The 20,458-nt window shown below is 42.6% G+C and overlaps 2 protein-coding genes across 4 annotated transcripts in view; both read right to left on the minus strand.

Moving 5' to 3' along the window:
* The window catches only part of CNBD2 (cyclic nucleotide binding domain containing 2), a 53,165-nt gene extending 44,054 nt beyond the window's left edge, over positions 1–9,111 (minus strand). The window contains exons 1-2 of the mRNA XM_025188392.2: positions 7,565–9,111; positions 6,341–6,381 (exon numbers count right to left, since the gene is read on the minus strand). Of these exons, the coding sequence (XP_025044177.2) occupies positions 6,341–6,381; positions 7,565–7,679 (156 nt within the window). The 5' untranslated portion in view covers positions 7,680–9,111. The remainder of the gene's footprint in view (positions 1–6,340; positions 6,382–7,564) is intronic.
* A 204-nt stretch (positions 9,112–9,315) lies between these two features.
* CARF (calcium responsive transcription factor) overlaps positions 9,316–20,458 on the minus strand; it is a 66,966-nt gene continuing 55,823 nt past the window's right edge. The window contains exons 14-16 of one of the 3 annotated variants that reach the window (XM_075933834.2): positions 18,325–18,455; positions 15,702–16,068; positions 9,316–13,105 (exon numbers count right to left, since the gene is read on the minus strand). In XM_075933834.2, the coding sequence (XP_075789949.1) occupies positions 12,987–13,105; positions 15,702–16,068; positions 18,325–18,455 (617 nt within the window). In that variant the 3' untranslated portion in view covers positions 9,316–12,986. Of the gene's footprint in view, positions 13,106–15,701; positions 16,069–18,323; positions 18,456–20,458 lie in introns of those variants that run through there. The other 2 variants (XM_006130504.5, XM_075933838.1) reach the window with 2 other exon arrangements.

Here is a 20,458-nt window from a genome sequence, read left to right on the forward strand (position 1 = left end):
CAAAGGTAACGATTCAGCCAGCATAAGTCAAGGAGGGCCGGGGTTGGTGGGAGAGAGGGAGGTGAAGGGAATTGTGATCCCCGATTGTATGACCTCCAATACCCATATGTCGGATGTTATGTCCACCCATTGATGACAGAAGGGTCATAGGTGTTGGTGAAATAGAGTTTTGGTGCCAGTGATGTTTCTGACATGCCCTCAACTGGGAAGTCAAACTTGCTATTTTGAGGATAGAGGGTTGGTGGTGTGCGATATCTGGGGCCGCTTTCAATATGGTCAAAAGGACGCTGTGGTTGCCTGTGGAACTGATAGTCATATCTCTTTTGGTAGGGGAAATACCTCCTGCGCGGAAAAGGAGAGTACATCCCAAGAGTCTGTAAGGTGGTGCAAGAGTTTTTCCCCTCATCTGTTTTTTCCGCGAATAGCTTGAGTTTATCAAGGGGGAGATCCTCAACCTTACTCTGTAAGTCCTTAGGAACTCCCGCTGTTGCTAACCATGAGGCCCTTCTCATGGAAATTGCGGTGGTGATGGACCGTGCCGCTGTATCGGCCACATCCATAGCGATTTGGAGACCCGCTCTCGAACATGCTTAGCCCTCCTGTACCACGGTTCGCAAGAGTGCTTTATTGGCCTCAGGAAGATGTTGAGTGAGCTTGGTCAGTTGCGCAATGTTGTCGAAACTATGGTTCGATAATAGGGCAGCAAAATTCTCAATACGGAGAAGAAGCGTAAAAGAAGAATATACTTTCCTCCCGAAGATATCCAATTTCTTTACATCTTTATCAGCCCCTGTATTTCTAAACTGTGGGTTTTTTGTTCTTTGTATGGCTGCATCCACCACTAGGGTATTGGGTTGCGGGTGGGTGAATAGGAATTCTAGGTCTTTTGACTGCACAAAATATTTTCTATCCACCCGCTTCGATGTTGGCATAGTTGACGCTGGGGTGCGTCAAATCTCCGTTGCTGACTCCAAAATAGCCTCATCTATAGGGAGTTGAGGATGTAAGTTCTCTAACAAACTGTATTGTTTTGATTGAACTTCCACCAATTGCACGTTCTGAGATTCTGCCACTCTTTTGAAAAGATCTTGGAATTCTCTCATATTGTCCGGGGTGAAGTGTCCCCAGCGAAAATGGCCTAATCCGGAGAGGAGGATGAGAGATCCGTGGGAGAGATATCTCGGGGCTGATCATCTATGTTGGATATTTGCCCTTCTTCCAGTTCTGAATGGTGTGTTATCTCTAGAGGGGTGTCAGAAGGTGGCAATGGTGGCTGGGTCTTTTCTTGGACCTGCACTGGTGGTGAATAGTGCCAGTAAGTCAAAGAGTGACAGCAGCAGGATGAATAGGCATATGATCGAGATCTGTAATGCCTATGGGAGGTAAGATGGTGCTCATAGTAGTGATCTGAATACGCTGGAGATGATCTCCTAGACGAATATACACTCCTATGTCTACTACGATAGGTTGCGCAGGGGGAGCAAGTCAGAGAGCGAGACCTCTGGGGTGAAGACCTGTGCCATGAAGAAGAGCACCTGTGAGCGTGCGAGGTGTAATAGGACCTCGACTGTCGCTGCGGGGAACATGAGCTACATCGCTGGTAAGACTGAGATTCAACACAGGACCTCCTGTGTGGAGAGTGGTACAACTGATGTGATGGGGACGGTGCAGGAGAAAGTACTGGGGATGGAGAGAATGAAGGAAGGCATGTTTCTGACTTCCTAGCTGCTTTTGTGGGAACGGAAATGGTTCCTGTGTCAGAGTCATCAGTCAGACGTCTGTTGTAGTTCCTTGATGCGGCGTAATGGGAAGTCCAATGCCGATGAGGAAGCTGGAGACGTTTGTGGTGCCATTATCTCCTGCAGCGCCGCTTCTTCCAGTGGTGCCGCTTTGTCCAGAGTGCCGAATGCTGGACTGACAGTGCCGGGTGCAGATGAACAGACTTCAGCATGGATGATGGTGCCGGTGCCGATGTGGCATGCACCGTTGATGCCGACATGACTGGTCTTCTGGAAGAGCCCGGTGTCGAGGGCTTATAAGATTGCGGGCCGACACCAGAAGTGCCCGGCTTGTCTCCCTGGCTGACTCTTGTTGTGGGAGCAGCAGATAGAGAGCGTGTGGGGAAAGCCCATTTTTTTCTTTGAGGTTATCGCCCCCAGGGATGATGCTCTGCACTTCTGTACTTCATCCGTGTCCGGAGTAGTCTCTGAGAGCCGTAAGACATTGTAGAAGAGGATCATTTTTAATCACATTTCCCTATCCCTATGTGCTCTTGTGGTCAGCTTCGAGCAGTGGGTACACTTTTGGGGAATACGTGACTCTCCTAAACAACAAATGCATGCAGCGTGGCCGTCTGAGGCCGGCATTGCGTCCTAACATAGGCAACATTTTTTTAAAACCTGGGGAGCCAGCATAATGGGTTCAGGTCTGACTGGACCTTCAGTCGAACAAGAGACCTAACTAACACTATAATGAGAAGTAACGAGTATTAATTGTAAACTTTTTGTTTAAGCTGAACGATATAACAAGAACTATAACTAACAAACTAACTAATTAACTAACTAAACTACTACTGTACTCTAATTGTTTTTCATGTAGTCTCCTGAGGAGACGAAGAGAGCTCCGCCAGCAACCGAGGATGGTTGAGAGGAACTGGTGGGAGCCGGACTGCGCAACGTTGTAAAAGGCGTCAAAGGTGCGAGATACGAACTGTGCATGCACGGTCCAGCTGACTACAACTGTGAAATCTTCTGACCAGCAGCGCTGGGACAAGCCTGACACCTAGAGTGGAGCACCCATAGGGACCACTTGAAGAAGAAGCTGTAATTGCCGCTAGGTGTAACTTGAAGGATGAAATAGAAAGACTGGCATGGCTGAGGTATAGAATGTAGTCAAGTATGTACTGAACAGATGACATCTCGGGAATAACTCCATTAGAAGAGCACCATGATGTGAACCTGTGCCACTTAAACAGGTAGGTCTTGCGAGTAGTGTCTCTCCTGCTATGTAGGAGAAAATTCTTTACTTGGTCTGAGCATGCCTGCTCTGCTTGGTTGAACCAGTTAGGAACCAGGCAGTTAAGTGCACAGTGTGTGGCTGCAAATGGGGAAGACACCCGTGATCCTGTGTAAACAAGTCTGGCAGATTGAGCAGGACATATGGCGACCTCAGAGACATCCTGTGGAGGAATGGGAACCATGACTGCCTTGCCCAGGCTATAAGAATCATTGTGGCTTCATCCATCTTGATTTTTAGACCCTGGGTAAGAGGATGATGGGGGATGGGGTGGGAAGTGTACAGAAGTGGGCCTCCCCAGTGTAGGAGGAAGGCAGCCCCCAGAGACCCCCGTCCTATACCTGCTCTGGAACAGTAGCAGTCGCACTTCACATTCTGGTGTGTGGTGAAAAGATCTATCCGGGGAAAGCCCCAGCAGTGGAATAAACAGTGTAGGACGTCTGTGCAGATCTCCCATTCATTGTAGGGTGCAAAATGCCTGCTCAGAGAGTCTGCCATGAGGTTGTTCGTGCCAGGTAAGTACGATGCTACTAAGGTGATGTCATTTTGAATACACCAATTCCACAGCCGGACCACTTCTGTGCAAAGGGACAGAAAGCGTGGTCTGCCCTGGCGATTGACATAATAATACATGGTGGCAATGTTGTTGGTAAGTATACCTATAGTCTTGCCCTGAATATGTCTCTGGAAATGTCTGCAGGCGTTGAAAACCACTCTGAGCTCTAACAAATTTATGTGGAGAGAGAACTCTACTCCCAATCACCAGCTTTGTACCTGCATGGTACCCATATGGGCTCCCCAACCCATCAGAGATGCTTCTGTTGTGATATGTGTGGCAGGGGAAGACTGGCGAAACAGTATCCCAACTAAGTGGGGGAGGGATAGCTCAGTGGTTTGAGCATTGGCCTGCTAAACCCAGGGTTGTGAGCTCAATCCTTGAGGAGGCCATTTGGGGCAAAAATCTGTCAGGGATGGTACTTGGTCCTGCTGTGAAGGCAGAGGACTGGACTTGAAGACCTCTCAAGGTCCCTTCCAGCTCTAGGAGATAGGCAATCTCCATTAATTTAATTTAAGAGGTTGCTGGGACTGGTCCACCACTGTAGGGAGGCACATACCTTGGTAGAAGGAGAAACCAGCCTGGTGACCGGATGTTTCACAGGGACATACACGGAAGCCAGCCAGTGTTGCAGGCAGCAAAGATGTAATCTGGCATGATGGACGATGTAAGTCATAGATGCCGTATGTCCCATTAGCTGGAGGTAAATGAGAACTGTAACCATGGGACTGGTGTCTAGTACAGTCTAATGAGGTCCTGTATTGCCTGGAATCTCTGAACTGGCAAATAGGTTCGTGCCGTCACTGAATCAATGTACTCACCTATGACATCTAGGGTTTACGATGGGATATTTGTGGGCTTCTGTTCATTTATCATGAAGCCTAATGCGGCAAAATTGCTTCTTGCCATCGTCATGTGTTGTGCTTCTGCAAGGGAATGGTCTTTTATGAGGCAGTCGTCTAAGTATGGGAAAATGATGCAGTGCGCTGCCACTACTGCAAGAGTTTTTGAAAAAAACTCAGTGTTGCTGATAGTCCGAACAGAAGGACCTGATATTGAAAATGCTCCTTCCCTATTGTAAAGTGGAGAAAGCACTTATAAGCCGGGTGGATGGTGAAATGGAAATAGGCGTCTTGGAGGTCGAGAGCTGCGAACCAATTTCCATTGTCTAGATGAGGAATTATGGAAGTAAGAGTCACCATTTTGAAATGCTGCTTCTTTAAGTACCGATTTAACTTCCGTAGGTCGAGAATGGGTCTCCATCCCCCCGTTTTCTTCTCTGTAAGAAAATAACAGGAATAAAACCCTCTTCCACGGAACTCGTCCAGCACCTTCTCTACTGCTCCGATGTCTAGAAGGTGCTGAACCTCTTGTTCGAGCAGAGCCTTGTGACAAGGGTCCTTGTCTCGGGTGAACGAGAATAATACACTAAGCTCCTGCAGGAATGGGAAGGTGACATGGACATGTGCCTAGAGTGATGTCGATACTCTGGGTATGGTAACGATCTATGAGGCAATGGTGACCTGGCTCGCCTGTCATATATATATATAGTGCTCTCGGTGCCGATGGTAGTGATGGAGCTCTGGTGATTTTGGCACCGGTGGAGAGGGAGACTGTACCAGGGAGAACCTCGGAGATGGTGACATAAGCGTCACACTTCTACGCTTGTCTGATTTTTCTGGTGCCTTGGTTGGATGAATGGGTTCGTTGGTTGTTACCGGTGTCAGTTCAAACTGCAGCGCTGAGGGTCTGGGCTGCAGTGCCGACGGTGCCGATGTGGAGGTAGGCGCCAATGTGGACTGCTTCGGTGTTGCGGGCACCAGTACAGACTGCTCTGATGCTGGTAAGGTCAGCTTCGGTGCCGGGGGTGTCGGTGCAGGTGTCAGCGAGTTGCTTGGCACCGATATAGCACTCGGTGCCGACGGTGCTGTAACTGCCGATTTTTTGTGGCTTGAAGTTGGCCTATGGAAGGCGGTACTGGAGGGGCCTGGTTTGCTCCCTGTGCTACTGGGGACCGATGGTAATGATTACGACAGTGACACTCTTTTCTTTCTCGTGGGGGCTGTCCCTGGAGAGGATGCCCTCTGCTTCTGAGGAGATGCCATGTCTGACTCGGCTTGTGCAGGGTGAAGAGCCTTATCGAATAATATCATTTGGAAGCGCATCTCCCTGTCGCGCCATGAGTTTAGTGCAATGGGAGCACTTCTGCGGCACATGGCTCTCACCAAGGCACATGATGCATGAAGAATGGCCATTGGAGGCCAGCATTGCATCTCAGCAGAGATTACATTTCTTGAAGCCAGGGGAGCCCAGCATGTTGAAATTACTGTTGTCTTCAGCTTTCTTTCCCCTTTAGGAAGGGGGTTTAAGCTGTAATTATACACAGTCTGGGAGACAAACTTGTTTCTTTTAAACTAGAACAAGGAGAATGACTATGACTAACAATTAACTAACTAATACTAACTAACTAACTATTTATAACTATTCTAGGTTCTGACGAGGAGAACACAGAGCTGAGGGAAACTCCATCTGCGACCTGTGGCGGTTGAGAGGAACTGGTGGGAGCCGGATTGCGCACAAGACAAGATGTGTGAACGGCGCAAGACTGTACCGCGCATGCGCGATCTGGCCGACTACGGCTACTCAAAATCTCCAGACGGCAGCACTGCTCCCCTACAGCAGAGCACCCATGGGGACCACTCAAAGAAGTAACAGTTTATATTGTCAGGAAAAAAAGCCGAGTGATTTCTGCAGGGGAAAAGATCATACCTTAACTCTTCTTTGCTGGTTAGTCGTATCTGGCTCATCACCTACAAATAAATAATGCAGCTTGCTTTAAACAGTGCCTTTAGCATTCATTAATCAGATCTCAACATATGCTGTTGTAAGAAGATAATTATTTCAGGTGAGCTATTTGTTGCAGTTTATTCTGGGCTCAGGAAGCTCTTTTCTAGACTGGGCAAATGAAGTTTTATAGGCTCTCTGCTAAAGGCAGACAATACAGTTGAGGCAGATCCCCCTTCCCCAGTTACAGCCAAGTTCCATCACTAGGAGACAGAGGACAGTTTGCCTGGTCTCCTGAACAGACTGCCTGTTGATGTGTGTAGGGGGAGGAGTGAGCTATAGTTTATCAGTAAGTGGGGAAGTAGGCCAACAGCTATCACACAAAGTCTAGTGAAGAGCTGGCAGAATATGAAAGATATGGGAACAAGGCAGTTTCTCAATCCAGGCAATTGGGAGGAATGTCAGTTTCATCTAGTCTCCGCATGGGGCAGAAGAAAGAAGCAGAGGGAGTGAAGAAAGCTGCCAGAATCTGACACCCATCCACACTGCTAACCCCTCTTCCTGCCCACAATTGCAAAAGATGCTTTGTTGCTGTGAGTAAAGCCAAGTAGCTGCCTGCTAGTCCCTGCACCTGTGCTGGTCCTTGTTTGGAACTGGGAGTACCTGAGATGGGGGGGAAGAACCCCACAAGTTGAGTAAAAAACCCACCATCCATAAGGAAGGAGGCAAAAAGGAAAGAGAAAACACCAGTAACGAAAAGAGACAGAAAAACGGAGCCACACAGAGGCAACCCTACCAGGATCTGGCAAGAGAGGCACCCAATGACCCCTCTCAGGAAACAGAAGATTCCAACAGCAGCAGACGGGGGTTGGGTGGGGGGGGGAACAACTGCAGTAGATGGCCCTGTGACTTGTGGACTTGGAATTGATAAGGAGACAGGCTGAAGGAACAGGCCTGCGGGATTTGGGTGGCGATTGTATGCATCTGGGACTGGAAGAGATGAGACGGTAGGAATGAGGAGTTTTTACAGGCAGCTAGAGACTAATAGGAGATATTAGGCCTAGGAAGTAAGGTGTGGCTTCCTGGTCAAGCTGAGGGGAGAAGAGGTTTCTTTTGTGGGCTTTGGGCAGGGGTTTTCTCTCCTATGCTACAAGATGCAAAGTGCATATCAGCCTTGGGGATAGGAGTTTACTTCTCCCTGGTACTGACCAAACCAGGAACAGAGCTTCAGGCATATAGGAAATGAAGAGCGCCTTTTCTTGTACATGGTTGCAGCTCCCCAGAGGAACCCCTCCTGCCTGCTAGTCACAGATTCTGCCGCCATGTCAGGCCTTTGTGACAAGTTCAGAATCCAGCTATAGAACTGCAGAACCCCATGGAAACACTCCAATAAAGACTAAGGAGGTTAAATTGTATTTAATCAGCTAATTGAGTAGTCGATGGAATTTCCATCAACTACTTGATTAGTCAATAAGGGGGGAAACTGTAGAGCCACAGCAGGATTAGCTCCCAGCTCCAGGAGCTAGCCCCGCTGTGACTCTGCCTTTTAAATGTAGTAAGAGTCACCTAGCTTTTACTATGTTTAAAAGGCAGAGCAGCAGCAGGGGACCAGGTGTGAGCTGAGACTCAGCTGTCCTGGCTTGTGCCCAGTCCCAGATGCTGCACCTCTGCATCCCTTGCCCCCCTCCTCTTGCGTGGAGACTGTGCTGAGGGGAACCAGCTTCTAAGCAGCAGCAGGGGGGAGGAAAGAGGGAAGCCATTAATTGAGTAGTGACTTGACTAGTTGCTTACATCCCTAATGCTGACCACAGCAGTATCCCACTCTCGGAAGCTCAGCCCCCTACATCTTCCTCTTTATGGAGCCTCCTCCCACAACAGATGGGGCACCCAACTCCAGCTCCTTCCTCCACAAGAACCACAGCCTTGAAACACCCCTCCCATTTCTCTTCATGAACATCACCTCACAGCAATACTCCTCTCCAGGGAAGTCCACCTTCCTAGAATAGCTTTCATGGTCTTCCCTGTGATGTCTCCGATAGTCTTTCACAGGTTGCACTGTCCTGACATCTCTTTAAGTAGCCCAAATATTCCTTCTTTTGGGACTCACCTTTGCTGGTTCTCCTCCCACCAAAAAAGCCCCTCAAACAAAACACACCACAATGCAGGAAAATACAGCATGACACTGTAGTTTTTCTGCTGAGCCCTCTCAATCCTACCCTAAGTGTCAGCTGCAGCAAGGGATTGTCCTTGATAAGCATAACTCCAATGAAGCCATAGGCCATGTCTTCACTCAATCGATCTTCCAGAGTTCAATTTAGCAGGACTAGTTAAGATTCACTAAATCAAACCCACAGGGCATCTTCCAGCTGGTACTCCTGCAAGAAGGAAAGCCAATGGAAGGTTTGCTTCCATTGGCCTTCTGCTCTCGGGATAGTGGGGAAACTCAACTGAAGGTACGTCAAATCCAGGTATGTAATTAACGTTAGCTGGAGTTGCGTACCTTGATTTGACCTTCCCCTTTAGCATAGACTTGGCCACACTGCTAGGAACAAGGTGAACAAACAGGAGGAGACTGAAGAGGCAAAGGTCTTGTGCACAAACGACTTTGGTCTCCTGTGGATCCCAAACATTCAGGACTGACATCCATGGCCGGTTTGATGGCAAAATATGTTCCCTGAAGGAACACTGAGGAAGGGTTTTTTCCCCATAGGAGGCAGCAAATGAGGCTACTATGTCTTAAAACTAACTTCAGATTTCAAGCCAGATTTCAAGAGGAAGATACTTCAGCTGCACATATCAATATATACACCTAGATGATGTATAAATAATAAATGGATACTTACTTGGATGTAGGCACTTTCAAATTTTGCATATAATAGTGAGGAAACATATAACAAACTTGTGTCCATCCTTTTAAATAAGCAAAACTTCTGATACACTGAGAATGGCTCTAGGATATTTTTGTTTTATATAAGACTTAGCATTTTCAAAGTTTTTCTGTTTATGGACTATTTCAGCAGTCAATATTAATATATATGTATCAAAAGCAATTATTTTAGATAAGCAGCATTACACAAACTGCACCTCAACCTGTAGGAAAAATACAACCAAGACTTAAATTATTACATAATACAGGCTTTTTCTTTAAAAAAAAAGTTTACATTTCAACAAGAAACACTATACATTAGTTTACAATATATATAGATTTGTCTCTCTTTAAACTTTGTACAAACTGAAACATTCTTCAGACTATACAATCAAGCTTGTATCTTGACAGCAGATAAAGGAAAAGAAGGCATTGTAACCTTGCTGGTTTCTAGGCTTAAACAGGAACCATGGTCTCTTGTCTTTTTGGTGATTTTTCTGCATTTTACCCAATAGTTTTTGCATACACACAACCTTTCTGTTGAAGCAGACCAATCACTCTTCATGAGCAACTGACGTAAGGGGGAAAGACTGGTGAAAATTAGTTCATTTTAAACCATGTGGAAGTTCAAAATTAGTAGAGTTGTAAAACAAGTGTTTTGAACATGCCAAAGTTAACTTTAGAAATGTTTCTAATTCCTATTGTGAACTCAAAGCCAACTGTTTTGCATGTAAACTCACAATAAATGACTATGCAACATATTCAGAACAGCACTGGGGTCGATTCTTCGTTCACTCACAGTAGTTTAACACTGATGTAACTACAATGTAATCAATTTAGTTTATACATGTTCATGAGAGGAGAATCAGGCGTTTTATCTGTAACCTTCAATTGGAAACTAGCAGATCAAAATACCAATTTGACTACAATGAGTGGGCCTATGTGGCTAGTTCATTTTAGTCTGTGGGAAACATAACACAAGTAATGTACGTATAACTCTGTAAGAGAAAAGACTATGCTCTCTCAGAAGAAAAATGTGACATTACCAGAGTTTATATTTAGAGGGAAAATAATTGGAATTTAAAGAATTTGAAGTTCATTTTGATACTATAATTAGAATACCAGCCACAAACATTTAAAACAAGATCAATTATTTTATAATGTTCTAGAAATAAAAACCAGGAGAAATAGGATGGCAAAAAAACAGGGATTAAAACTTTTATATTAATGTGTAATTTCTTACACTACATAACTGGACCCTTTAAATTTCTCTCTCGCTGTACTTTGACAAAAAACAAAAACCCAACCCCCTCTCCATCCTTCTGGTTCTATTCTTTTCAGGGTACTATGCAATTCAAACTAGACTGAGGAAAGTCACTCTTCAGTCCGCTATTCAAAATGACCTAAAAGAGTGTTTCCTTTAATAGCCTGTATTTACCAAGAGTGAAGTCCATATCCTTTGAATTTTCTCCTGGTTAGTGCAAAAATCAGACCACATATCATATTAGGAGGAATAGTAACTGGTGGAGGAATAGCAACTGAGAGAAGAATAGCCCTTCCTAAGCATTGTCACGGGGGAAATAAGAAGTATTAAATATGCTGGTATTCAAATCAATGAAAAGTTTTACCCTAGTTTTTTATATTAAGCACGAATATAGAATGTTGTAAACCTGTCACTGGTAATTTTTAATACTAATTTGCTGCTCTGAGTCAAGATTTCAATGTCAATATCATAGAATTTTGAGAAGGGTAATCTGTTCTGGAATGTACAAATGAAACTGCAAAAGGAGCAGGAAAAGGAAATGGGATATTCAACAGTAGCTGAGTGGGAAGAAGAATCAGTTTCTAAAATACTGTTGAATATCTATTTCCTTTTCCTGCTCATTTTACAGTTTCAGTTGGTACACTATGGTCCTGAAGTGGACAAGATGTCACAAAGTTAACAGAAAAATAAAATGCACAGCAAAATATCATTGTATTTACCCCAGCAGAAATGTGTAAGGCATACCACAAAAGACATGAGTTTAAATGCAATCTATGAGTCTCCACACAACTGAAGATTTTGTAACTGCCAACATGCTGTCTCTTACTTAAAAAGAGCACACACTCCCTGTTGGAACATTCTAATTTGAACTAGAAACAGATTTTAACGTTAACAGTATCAGCAATACTCAATGGAGGTATGACCTTAACTGATGCAGCCTGTAAAGATATTTAGAGAAACTAAGCATAACGGGAGATTTCAAGAATCTTTAGCTTTAAATGCTCAAGAGTAAGGAAATTCAAGATTCATTCAGATTTCTAAGATTTAAAGATATCTGTGCATATTTCGAACACTCATTAACAGTATCAATTTGAACAGTTTTTATCCTTTACATGCACAAATCATACTTGTAATGCTTTTTCCTTTGCAAATCTGTGAGTAAAACCATAGTCAAACTGATCTTGCACGTTATAAAACCAAGAGTGAATTGTTATGGCTGAGAATGTGGATTAATAATGGATATCTGTTAGAGTTGATGCTGTAAACAACATCCAAAGCAAAGCAATTGTTATTTAATTTGGTATCTATGTTGTATCAGTTTTATTTCATTTTTTGCTTAAAACTGACTTTAAAATATTTGTAAGTATCAGTAATTCATTATGAATTCTGCATGGCACATAAGATATAAATCAGTTCTTGCTACTTGTTATGGACTTGTCTTTGAGCATGATGTGGAAAAAAATATTCTTCTGACATTAATCCAGTTAGCTCCTTAAATTCAACTGACCAGAAACATAGACCCTGTTCAGTCGTAACAGCTGTCTCAGGGAAAACCTGAGACCCATTTATTCTCTGACCACTACAAAGACATCATTAGTGACATCATTGTTTTGCTTTTCTACTGTTTATCTAGCAGTGCACCACAGATGGCTTACAGATTTCGAATATTGTTTTTAATAATGGTATCACTAATACTTATGCCATGGCCATCTGTATATTAAATCATATGCTTCAGAATGTAAAGTGTAAATATACAAAACAAGAGGGAAGTAAGCCTGAAAAATGGAACTGTTTCTTTTAGTCATTATGACCAGCTGGCTGCTGCTCTGTCAGAGTAAAGGCTGAAGGCTAAGAAAGTAAACCCCACAATAAAGCCAAAATGTTAAATGCATCAAAACATAATCCTCTTTTACTCTGCAATCCATCTGCTCCCGTTCATCACCCAATTTAATTGTCACCTGGCTATTTTACCTTTGCATCACTAACATTCCTGTCAGATGCAGTCCACATTTTTCCTGCATCCATTGCCCTTGATATTTTTCAAGTGTTGTGCCTTGATTTCCAAAGACTTTATTTTTCAGTCAAAATGATTGCCGCTATTGATGCATGTCAGGGAAGATTCTGTTTTTGGAATACCAAGAGAGGTGAGGGTTTCAAAGAGATTAGTAAGTAGCAGCATTCTGATCCATATTATTAAACTAGTGGATTTAATTTTGGAAGACCTATTGAAATTATGAGTAAACTAGACCATCTGGATAGTATCTGAATTACTCAAAACTTGGAAGGGAAGAAAGTGGAGCTACATATAGGAACTGAATGACCTGGAATTGGCAGTGAACCGTATCAGCTGTAAATCAAAGCAGCTGTCTGTCAGAACTAGTGTATGGAGCCTACACAGACTGTCACAAAGCCATTTGAAAAATGGCATTGTTTGGAGAATATCCGCCTTCTTTTCCAAGACCGAGTCCTCCGAGTTGCAAATCCTTAATGCCTTCACAGATTTAAATAGCAGCAGAGCTCTGGCAGTCTCTGATTCTATCTGCCTCCACAGACAATGCTTGTTCTTTGGGTTCTTGTTTAACTTGGCCCACACAAATGGTACCCTCTGGACTTTCTTCAACTTTAAAAGCAAAACATAAAACAAAACATTATGGTCAAGACTTGATCTATAACACTTAGCTCTTAAGAACTGTTTACAAATTACAAGCAAAATATGACTGTAGTTTGGGAAAGCATGGTGATTTATGCCAGCACATGGGGCACTGAAGATATCAGCATTCCAGTAATTTAACAAAACCATAATACATGCTTTGTTAAAAGATGAAGCAAACAGAATTTAATTTGTTCAAATCAAAATTCTGAACAAAAATCTGAAATAGTTTTACACATGAAAAGGAACAAATGAACTGGAATCTATAAAGTTACTTTCTCTAAGGAGCTCTTTTTTCATCAACATGAAGAGTTCCTTCTTTATGTATTAATCTGAGGTGTGTCTGATAAATATAGTTTGCCAAATTCAGCTGCGATGTAAGTATTATTATACTGAAGATGCTGGAGTTGTATGCAAGTACACCAAGACTGAATTTGGTATGCCCACTTAAATACACAAACCTGTCATCTTAAATAAGTACTTTTTGGGAAGAGAGTGTCTGTCAATAATAATTGTGGGCATGAAAGAGACAGATTACAATAGAAAAGTTGTTTTCAATAATAGTATAGAATTTCTTCCCGAGCACAGAGAAATGATCTTACTGAACATGTTACACATTTTCATCAAGATATTCTATTATTTAACTATCAGTTAAATTAGAGAGAAGCTGGATTGTAAGGGATGACTTTTAACTGACTTGTCCTGATGTGTGTCTCAGAATCTACAAAGTGCAGCACTGAAAAGTTCTTCTAAATTCTAAATTTGGGCCTGCCTGCCTGATAGCATTGGACTTACTGGGGGGGGGGGGGGGGGAAATTCCAGCTTTAGCTGTACATTATCTCCTCACCTGTCACTTTCCAGGAATCTCCAATACAATTATGTGGCCTCTTATAATGACAAAATATGTGGTATTTAGAAACATCTGTGAATTAAATTGTGTTTCAGAATTCAGGTAATTAATGAGAGGCACTGATGTTCTGAAAGGAATCTTGAACACTTTCCAGAACAAGAAGGATGGTAACTATGAAGTGATGGAGGATGTACAGCCCAAATAAATGAGTTATCATCAAGAAATGTGCACTGACCTCCAGAAAAATATAAAAAAGAGCTTAGTTAAATTTTCCTCATATCTATAATTTTATTCCTTTGTTCTTTTTTCTGTTATGTATAAAATATTTCTTTAAAATTCACTCAGCTTTCCACCAATATTTTGGAGAGACAGCACCATCCAGCTTGAAAGGACAGACAGAAAGACTGATGGACTAGAGAAGAGGAAATATTTTTGATGACCTCTCTGGAATCCTTATACCAACAATAAAAACTGAATTTTTAAGAACAGTAATTAAGGTCAATTGTAAGAATTTAAAATAGCTTTAAAATACCATTCCAGTGCAATAGACTGCAAAATCCAGGACAATTTTAGATAATTTAAACATTTGAGAATTTGATTGACTTAGATCAGAAATAAATGATACAACCAGTAAATGCTTCCATTGTTAGCTATATATATTCCTGCTCAACTAGTCAGAACTTACATTTCTGAATTCTGACTCTGAAAAAAATAGGGCTCCTTACAGTTATTTTTTGGCTGCCTGCACACTCAGGAAGAACAAAATTGCTTAGATCTACATCTAGTCCACATTCAGAGGGTTTATTTCATAATAATTGGAGTTCAGAACTTTTTTTTTTAAATTAAAGCCTATATTTTGTAACAATTTAATCTGTAGATGAATTCTACACCAAATTCCATGGCAGAGGTTTTGCAAAATACAACTCCTTGATAAAAAGGACTTTCAGATACTCTCTAGTCTATGAAAGGAGAAAAATTTGTTTGGCTTTACTGTGATTTTTTTTAATGTATTTTCTTTAAAAAAAAAACCCAAAAAATGTTTTAAACCCCAAGAAATTATATAATCAAAAAAGTTGTAACTACCTGTGCACTCCAACTGAACAAACTGAAAGTGAGACCTCCCAAAAGACAGTCTGAGTAAGTCTTTGATACTAGGGTGGTTTTTTTTTTGGCAGGGGGAGGAGGCCGGGGGGGGGGGGGGGGGAGAGAAGGAGGGAGGGTCACACAACATTTCCAAGTTGCTAAGGTTTTGAAGAATTTAAATACATTAATAACAAACAATCCGCAGCTCCCTAACAAAATTCCCTTGTTGTAACTGTTAGTTAATCAAAACATACATGGCTTTTGTTAATCAAAAATATCTTATTTACCACAAAAATCTGGTTTTAGTATAAGAATTGTGTTTAGCATAAAGCATTTTTCAGTAAATGAAAATATATTGATAAAGTCTGAGTAAAAAGTCATGAAAAATGCCAGAAATTGAAAAAAATCAATAGTTTGACAAAAAAATTAATAAAAAAAGACCATTTTCAGAAAGAAAAAAAGTTTCAAAAATTTCAATTAGCTGCTTAAGAAACTAAGTGGTATCCACTCATTCAGATATTTGAAGGAGTATTCTAGAGATGACAAATCCCCAAGCCGCCCCATAACACACGTGGCTAAGAAAATTCATTCTCAATTTGTGCATTTAAATATCACAAGCAGATTTAAACTTACTAAGATCTGGATGATTGTCTACAATCCGTATTGGAATGGTCTGGACGTCTCCCAAAAGAAACTGATGGATCCCTCCCTCCAGGCTTCCTGTATCCTCTACACCTCCAACAGTTACCAACTGCCCCATAGTGACCAGATTTTGATCAGATATAGGCAGATTTCCAAGAGCGGAGGCAGTACTGTTGCTCTGGGTTAGACTGGAACCTGAATGAAGGTTGTGTCCCTGACTCAGTACTAGAGAGTGGTTGGTTATCACACTCCCTAAGGAATCCAGAATGCTGGCAGGGTTGGGAGGAGAATGGTTATTTACTGCTATCAGGGCTGTTGCTCCATCCATGGAGGTGAACGTTGGTTGTAGCTGTAATCCCTGTGACAAAGACAACAGTAAATCAGTATCACCGTGTTTCTATATCAATCAATACAATAGTGTGCAGAGTGTCTCTTCCCTCAGGGCTCTGAATTGGGGGGCTGTAGGGAAACTGTATCAAAAAGAAATTTGCATTCAATTATGAAAGAAAGTCATGTTCCCCAACCGTGCTTTTTCTCAGGGAGAGTGGTTGTGAAAAGCAGAGCAGTTTGTCTCTGAGCAGCTGCTCCTTTAAGAGGAAGGAACGGGCAGTGAAAAAAATTGAGGCAATAGGCCATTTGGTCTTCACAGGAGGTGGACAGGGGCAAGCAAGCAAAATAGCAGCTAGTGCAGGGGAAAGTGGGGGTATCTAGGACAGAGGGAAATGGGGCAGTGATAGCAAGGGACCCATAAAAACAGAAGGGTCAGCAGCAGTTGATTTTATGGGTGTCTTCTGTGTACTGTAATTCCATTTAGGACCATTATAGGCCCTCAGTGATTTACTTTATTTAGGGAAGGAGAGAATTGGTGCTGGGCAACTAAAGAGGAAGTAAGCCAGAAAACAGGAATTACTGGGGTGGATGTCTAAGGAACATGGATTGGAGAAGAAGAGAAAGATTTGCAATTATGAGCCTTTGTGGAGAGAACAATGGGTTGAGTTTCTGGGATCCGGTTGGAGTAGGACAAGCCTAGGGTTCTTAGAGAAAGAAACCTACCGTTTCTGGGTTGGAGTTGGAAGCTGATTTTTGGTTTTCAATACAGTTTAAGAACTTAGAGAGAAGGGAAATAAATAGAAATCTCAAACTAGGGACATGAAAAGTTAACCATTTCACATGAAGTTACTGTTCACCATTGGGGCTGCTCCAATCCTACAAGGCCAGTGTGCATCAGAGGCAGGGGCTGCTCCAGTTGTCCCCCCTTTAATTGGTTAACTGGTTAAACAGCACATTTAACTGGTTAACTCATTAAATGGGATTTTACATTCCTACCTTAAACTGCTGTGCCCTCACATTGATGGCCTCTCCCCATAATAAAACAACATTTTTGGCCCTCAGGAAAATAGATGGACACCACTAGTGTAAGAGGCTGTGGACTTAGCTCACTGACTGCATCAATCATAATGCATCTCATCCTCTGATTTAACAGTGCTCACAGGGTAATAGCAAAATTACATGCCAAGTAAAAGCCAAAATGTGCAAAAATACAAGAAAGCTGCCTGAGAAGGGACTGACAGCTACTTCAGATCCGGCTTCTTTTAGCAAAAATGTGGTGGGCATGGATCAGTGTTCATACTGCTATTCCCATCAGTACCTGGCCCAGGCCAGTGGATGCTAGTGATCCAACCAGTGGGCTACATTTGGTAGTGAATCCTAATCACGTGGCACTTGAGGCATGTAAAATGACTACACGATTAACCAATAGGCCTAGGCTTATTGGTTAATCTGGTCGACTTAAAAGCTAGCTCTCTGTGCATATTGGCTTCCTCCTGCCCCCTCATCCTCTGCACTATTGCCTCTGTATCAATGCCCCTCCCCTGGTCCCAGCATTGCTGCTCTATCAGAGGCAATAGTGCAGAGGGCGAGGGGGCAGGAGAAAGCCAATATGCACAGAGAGCTAGTTTTTAAGCTGGCTCTTTATGTGCTGGCTCCGCAGACCTGCTTGACCCTATCCACCCCCTGCGCGGAGGGAGAGGGCAGGAGAGGCTGCCACAAATCAGAGTCTGTCTGTGGTGGGACCAGGCTCGCCATGGTCAGAGGCTGCTCCGGCATCCTACAGAGCAGCCTTTGTTTGTTGCAAGCCTGGTCCCACCAGAGACATAGGCTGTTCTGTGGCAGCAGCCCCTGTCCGTGGAGGATCTGAGTTCCCCATGGACAGAGGCTGCTACGTCACAGAGGCTGCTCTGAATCCCCTCCGCCCCCAGCCACTGTGGACAGGGGCTGCTGCCACCCTGCGCTGCTGCCTCTGATAAAGAGGCACCAGTACCAAGTGGAAGGGACTCCCAAAGAGTTGGGCTGGGAGCACACTGGCTGCCGGTCCCGTCACAGGGCTCTATCAAATAGTCGTGTAACTGCTGAAATCTGATGTGGTTACACAACTATTCAATTACATACTAACATCCCTATTGCGCATATGCTAAAAGGAGCAAAAATTAAAGTAGCGAGTGGGATAGTTAGCAGAGAGGAAGCTTTCGGTCCTCAACCTCTCCATCAGGCTTTCCAAAACTGCATAGGTTGAACTTCTGACCATCTTGGTGAAGGTGTTAGAGAACATGACTACCTGAAGCTGTGCAAATATCTTGGGGTGGAGCGAAGAGAGCGAGGACAACAGCTGAGCTGTCTCTGGAGGTAAGTTCTCCCCTGGGTGACTGGATTCCACTTTGGTAATGATTGATTCTCCTGGTGAACTCCCTGCAGCACCATAGAGACCAAATGAGCAGGGATTATGACAAAGATTCTGTTAGTTAATGGAGTTCGTAATACCAACCTGAATCTGATGAACAACACTCAAACATATCAAAACACTGAAACACATAAAAACATTTCTATTTTCATAATAAATAATCTTTATTTTGTGCAGAAAAACTTAGGTGCTAAAGGAAGGAGACTAGGTTGGATGTGAGAAAAAGTAAATACTGTAGTACATAGAGTTAGAGTTTAAATTTTTAAAAAGAAAAGGAAATTACTATAGTATGGGAAGTAACGCATCCTTCTTGTTAAATTCCAAGTTATGAATTAGTGGGAATCTAAAAGCAAAAACATTTTAATCAAAACAGCAAGTAAGTTGTTTGAACATACATACCTCCTAGATAAAAAAAACACACACAAACAGACTAGGAGGGAAGACTGAGAAAGACAAATTTAACCATGAACTACATAGTTCTTCAGTAAAGCCTCATGCTAGAAATCCTTTAAGTTTCTCCCCATTGGTTCTGGAAGTAGAGTTACTTCAATGTAGGTAACTATTTTACAAAGCTCTTTTTCCCAAAAGCCCGTCTGGTTTCCAGACTATTGTATTTTCCTATGGAAAATCCCTATATTATGGAAATTTTACTTGTTCCTGAAACTTCGTAAAATTAAGATTTACCCAAATAATTTTCCCTAAAAAAATCTTCCACTGGCTCTTCATATGTCCAGTCTCTATTAGATGCAAAACATTTGCAAATTAATTAATGACTCCAGTCAGAGACAGACATGTAGTTGTGTTGGCCCACTGTCCTTCTGAAATCTTGCAATTTTACCTCTGAAATCAACATGTGATTTATTTCCCTGGAAAGAAATCCCATAAAATTTCTAGAAACAGGAGTGGAAAGTCCTTCAACATATACTGAGTCTCAAACTTTAGCTGCTTAAGAAACAATCCCTGACTTTCTTTGAATGCAATTATCTTAATATACTGTAGTTGGTGCAGTAATGCTGTGGTTCTTATTAATACTATACAATTATTCCTTTTGCATCAGGTGAAGGGTTATTGCCTAATATCCTATACTATACAGCAGCACAAATGTTCCAGCTTCTCAGTCAGCATACTAAATACAATCATATGGATGTTCTGTAGATATTCATTTTACATCCATATTTATATGGAACATATCACAACAGATGCAAAAGAGAACAGATAAATATGTATAAAGATGGATAATTACAGGATAATTACAGGATGGATAGTCTCGGCTTGACAAAGCCCTGGCCGGATTGATTTAGTTGGAATTAGTCCTGCCTAGAGCAGGGGGCTGGACTTGATGACCTTCTGAGGTCTCTTCCAGTTCTATGATTCTATGACAGGAAATTCATGCTTATGAGAAGATAAATGGCACCAAATGCAGAAGGATATATATGCTGAAAGAGAAATGGATTTCTCCACAATCAGCAAAAAAACCCGAGCTCTCCCCAGGTTGTTGACTGATCCTTTAAAGGAACAACTCTATACTGGCATAAGAGAGATTATTTGGACAGTAATTGTCTTTTACCGTTCCAGATACTCGTGCTTGAATGGAAGTTGGTATTCTTAAAGTCCAGCTTCTCATTTTACTTAACTTTGCAGTGAAGTAGTTATCCTGTTGTGACTTCATATTCAGTTTCTGTAAAAATGCATGCGATGTCATAATGTACATTGCTATATCCAGGAAGGAGGATGCCAGCTAACTACAAACAACTGCAGCAGCACCAGAGAAGATGTGAGAACTAGCTGATTGTGAGAAGGAGACTGGCTACTGTCCATCTCAGCGAGTAGACAATGCTCCACCCCTCACCCCCACTGTTCTCCTATCCATCAAGATCAAGAACTGGTGTATACCTACTGACAACAGCAAGTATCTTGATGGATAGGGGAACAGTGGGGGCGAGAGGTGGAGCCATGGCTGAGGAGGAGCCATTCCTATGATTCACCCACCCCTGCTCCACCCCTTCAAAGC

Source organism: Pelodiscus sinensis, chromosome 7 (assembly GCF_052426305.1).
Source record: "Pelodiscus sinensis isolate ZL-2025 chromosome 7, ASM5242630v1, whole genome shotgun sequence".
Lineage (NCBI taxonomy): Eukaryota > Metazoa > Chordata > Testudines > Trionychidae > Pelodiscus > Pelodiscus sinensis.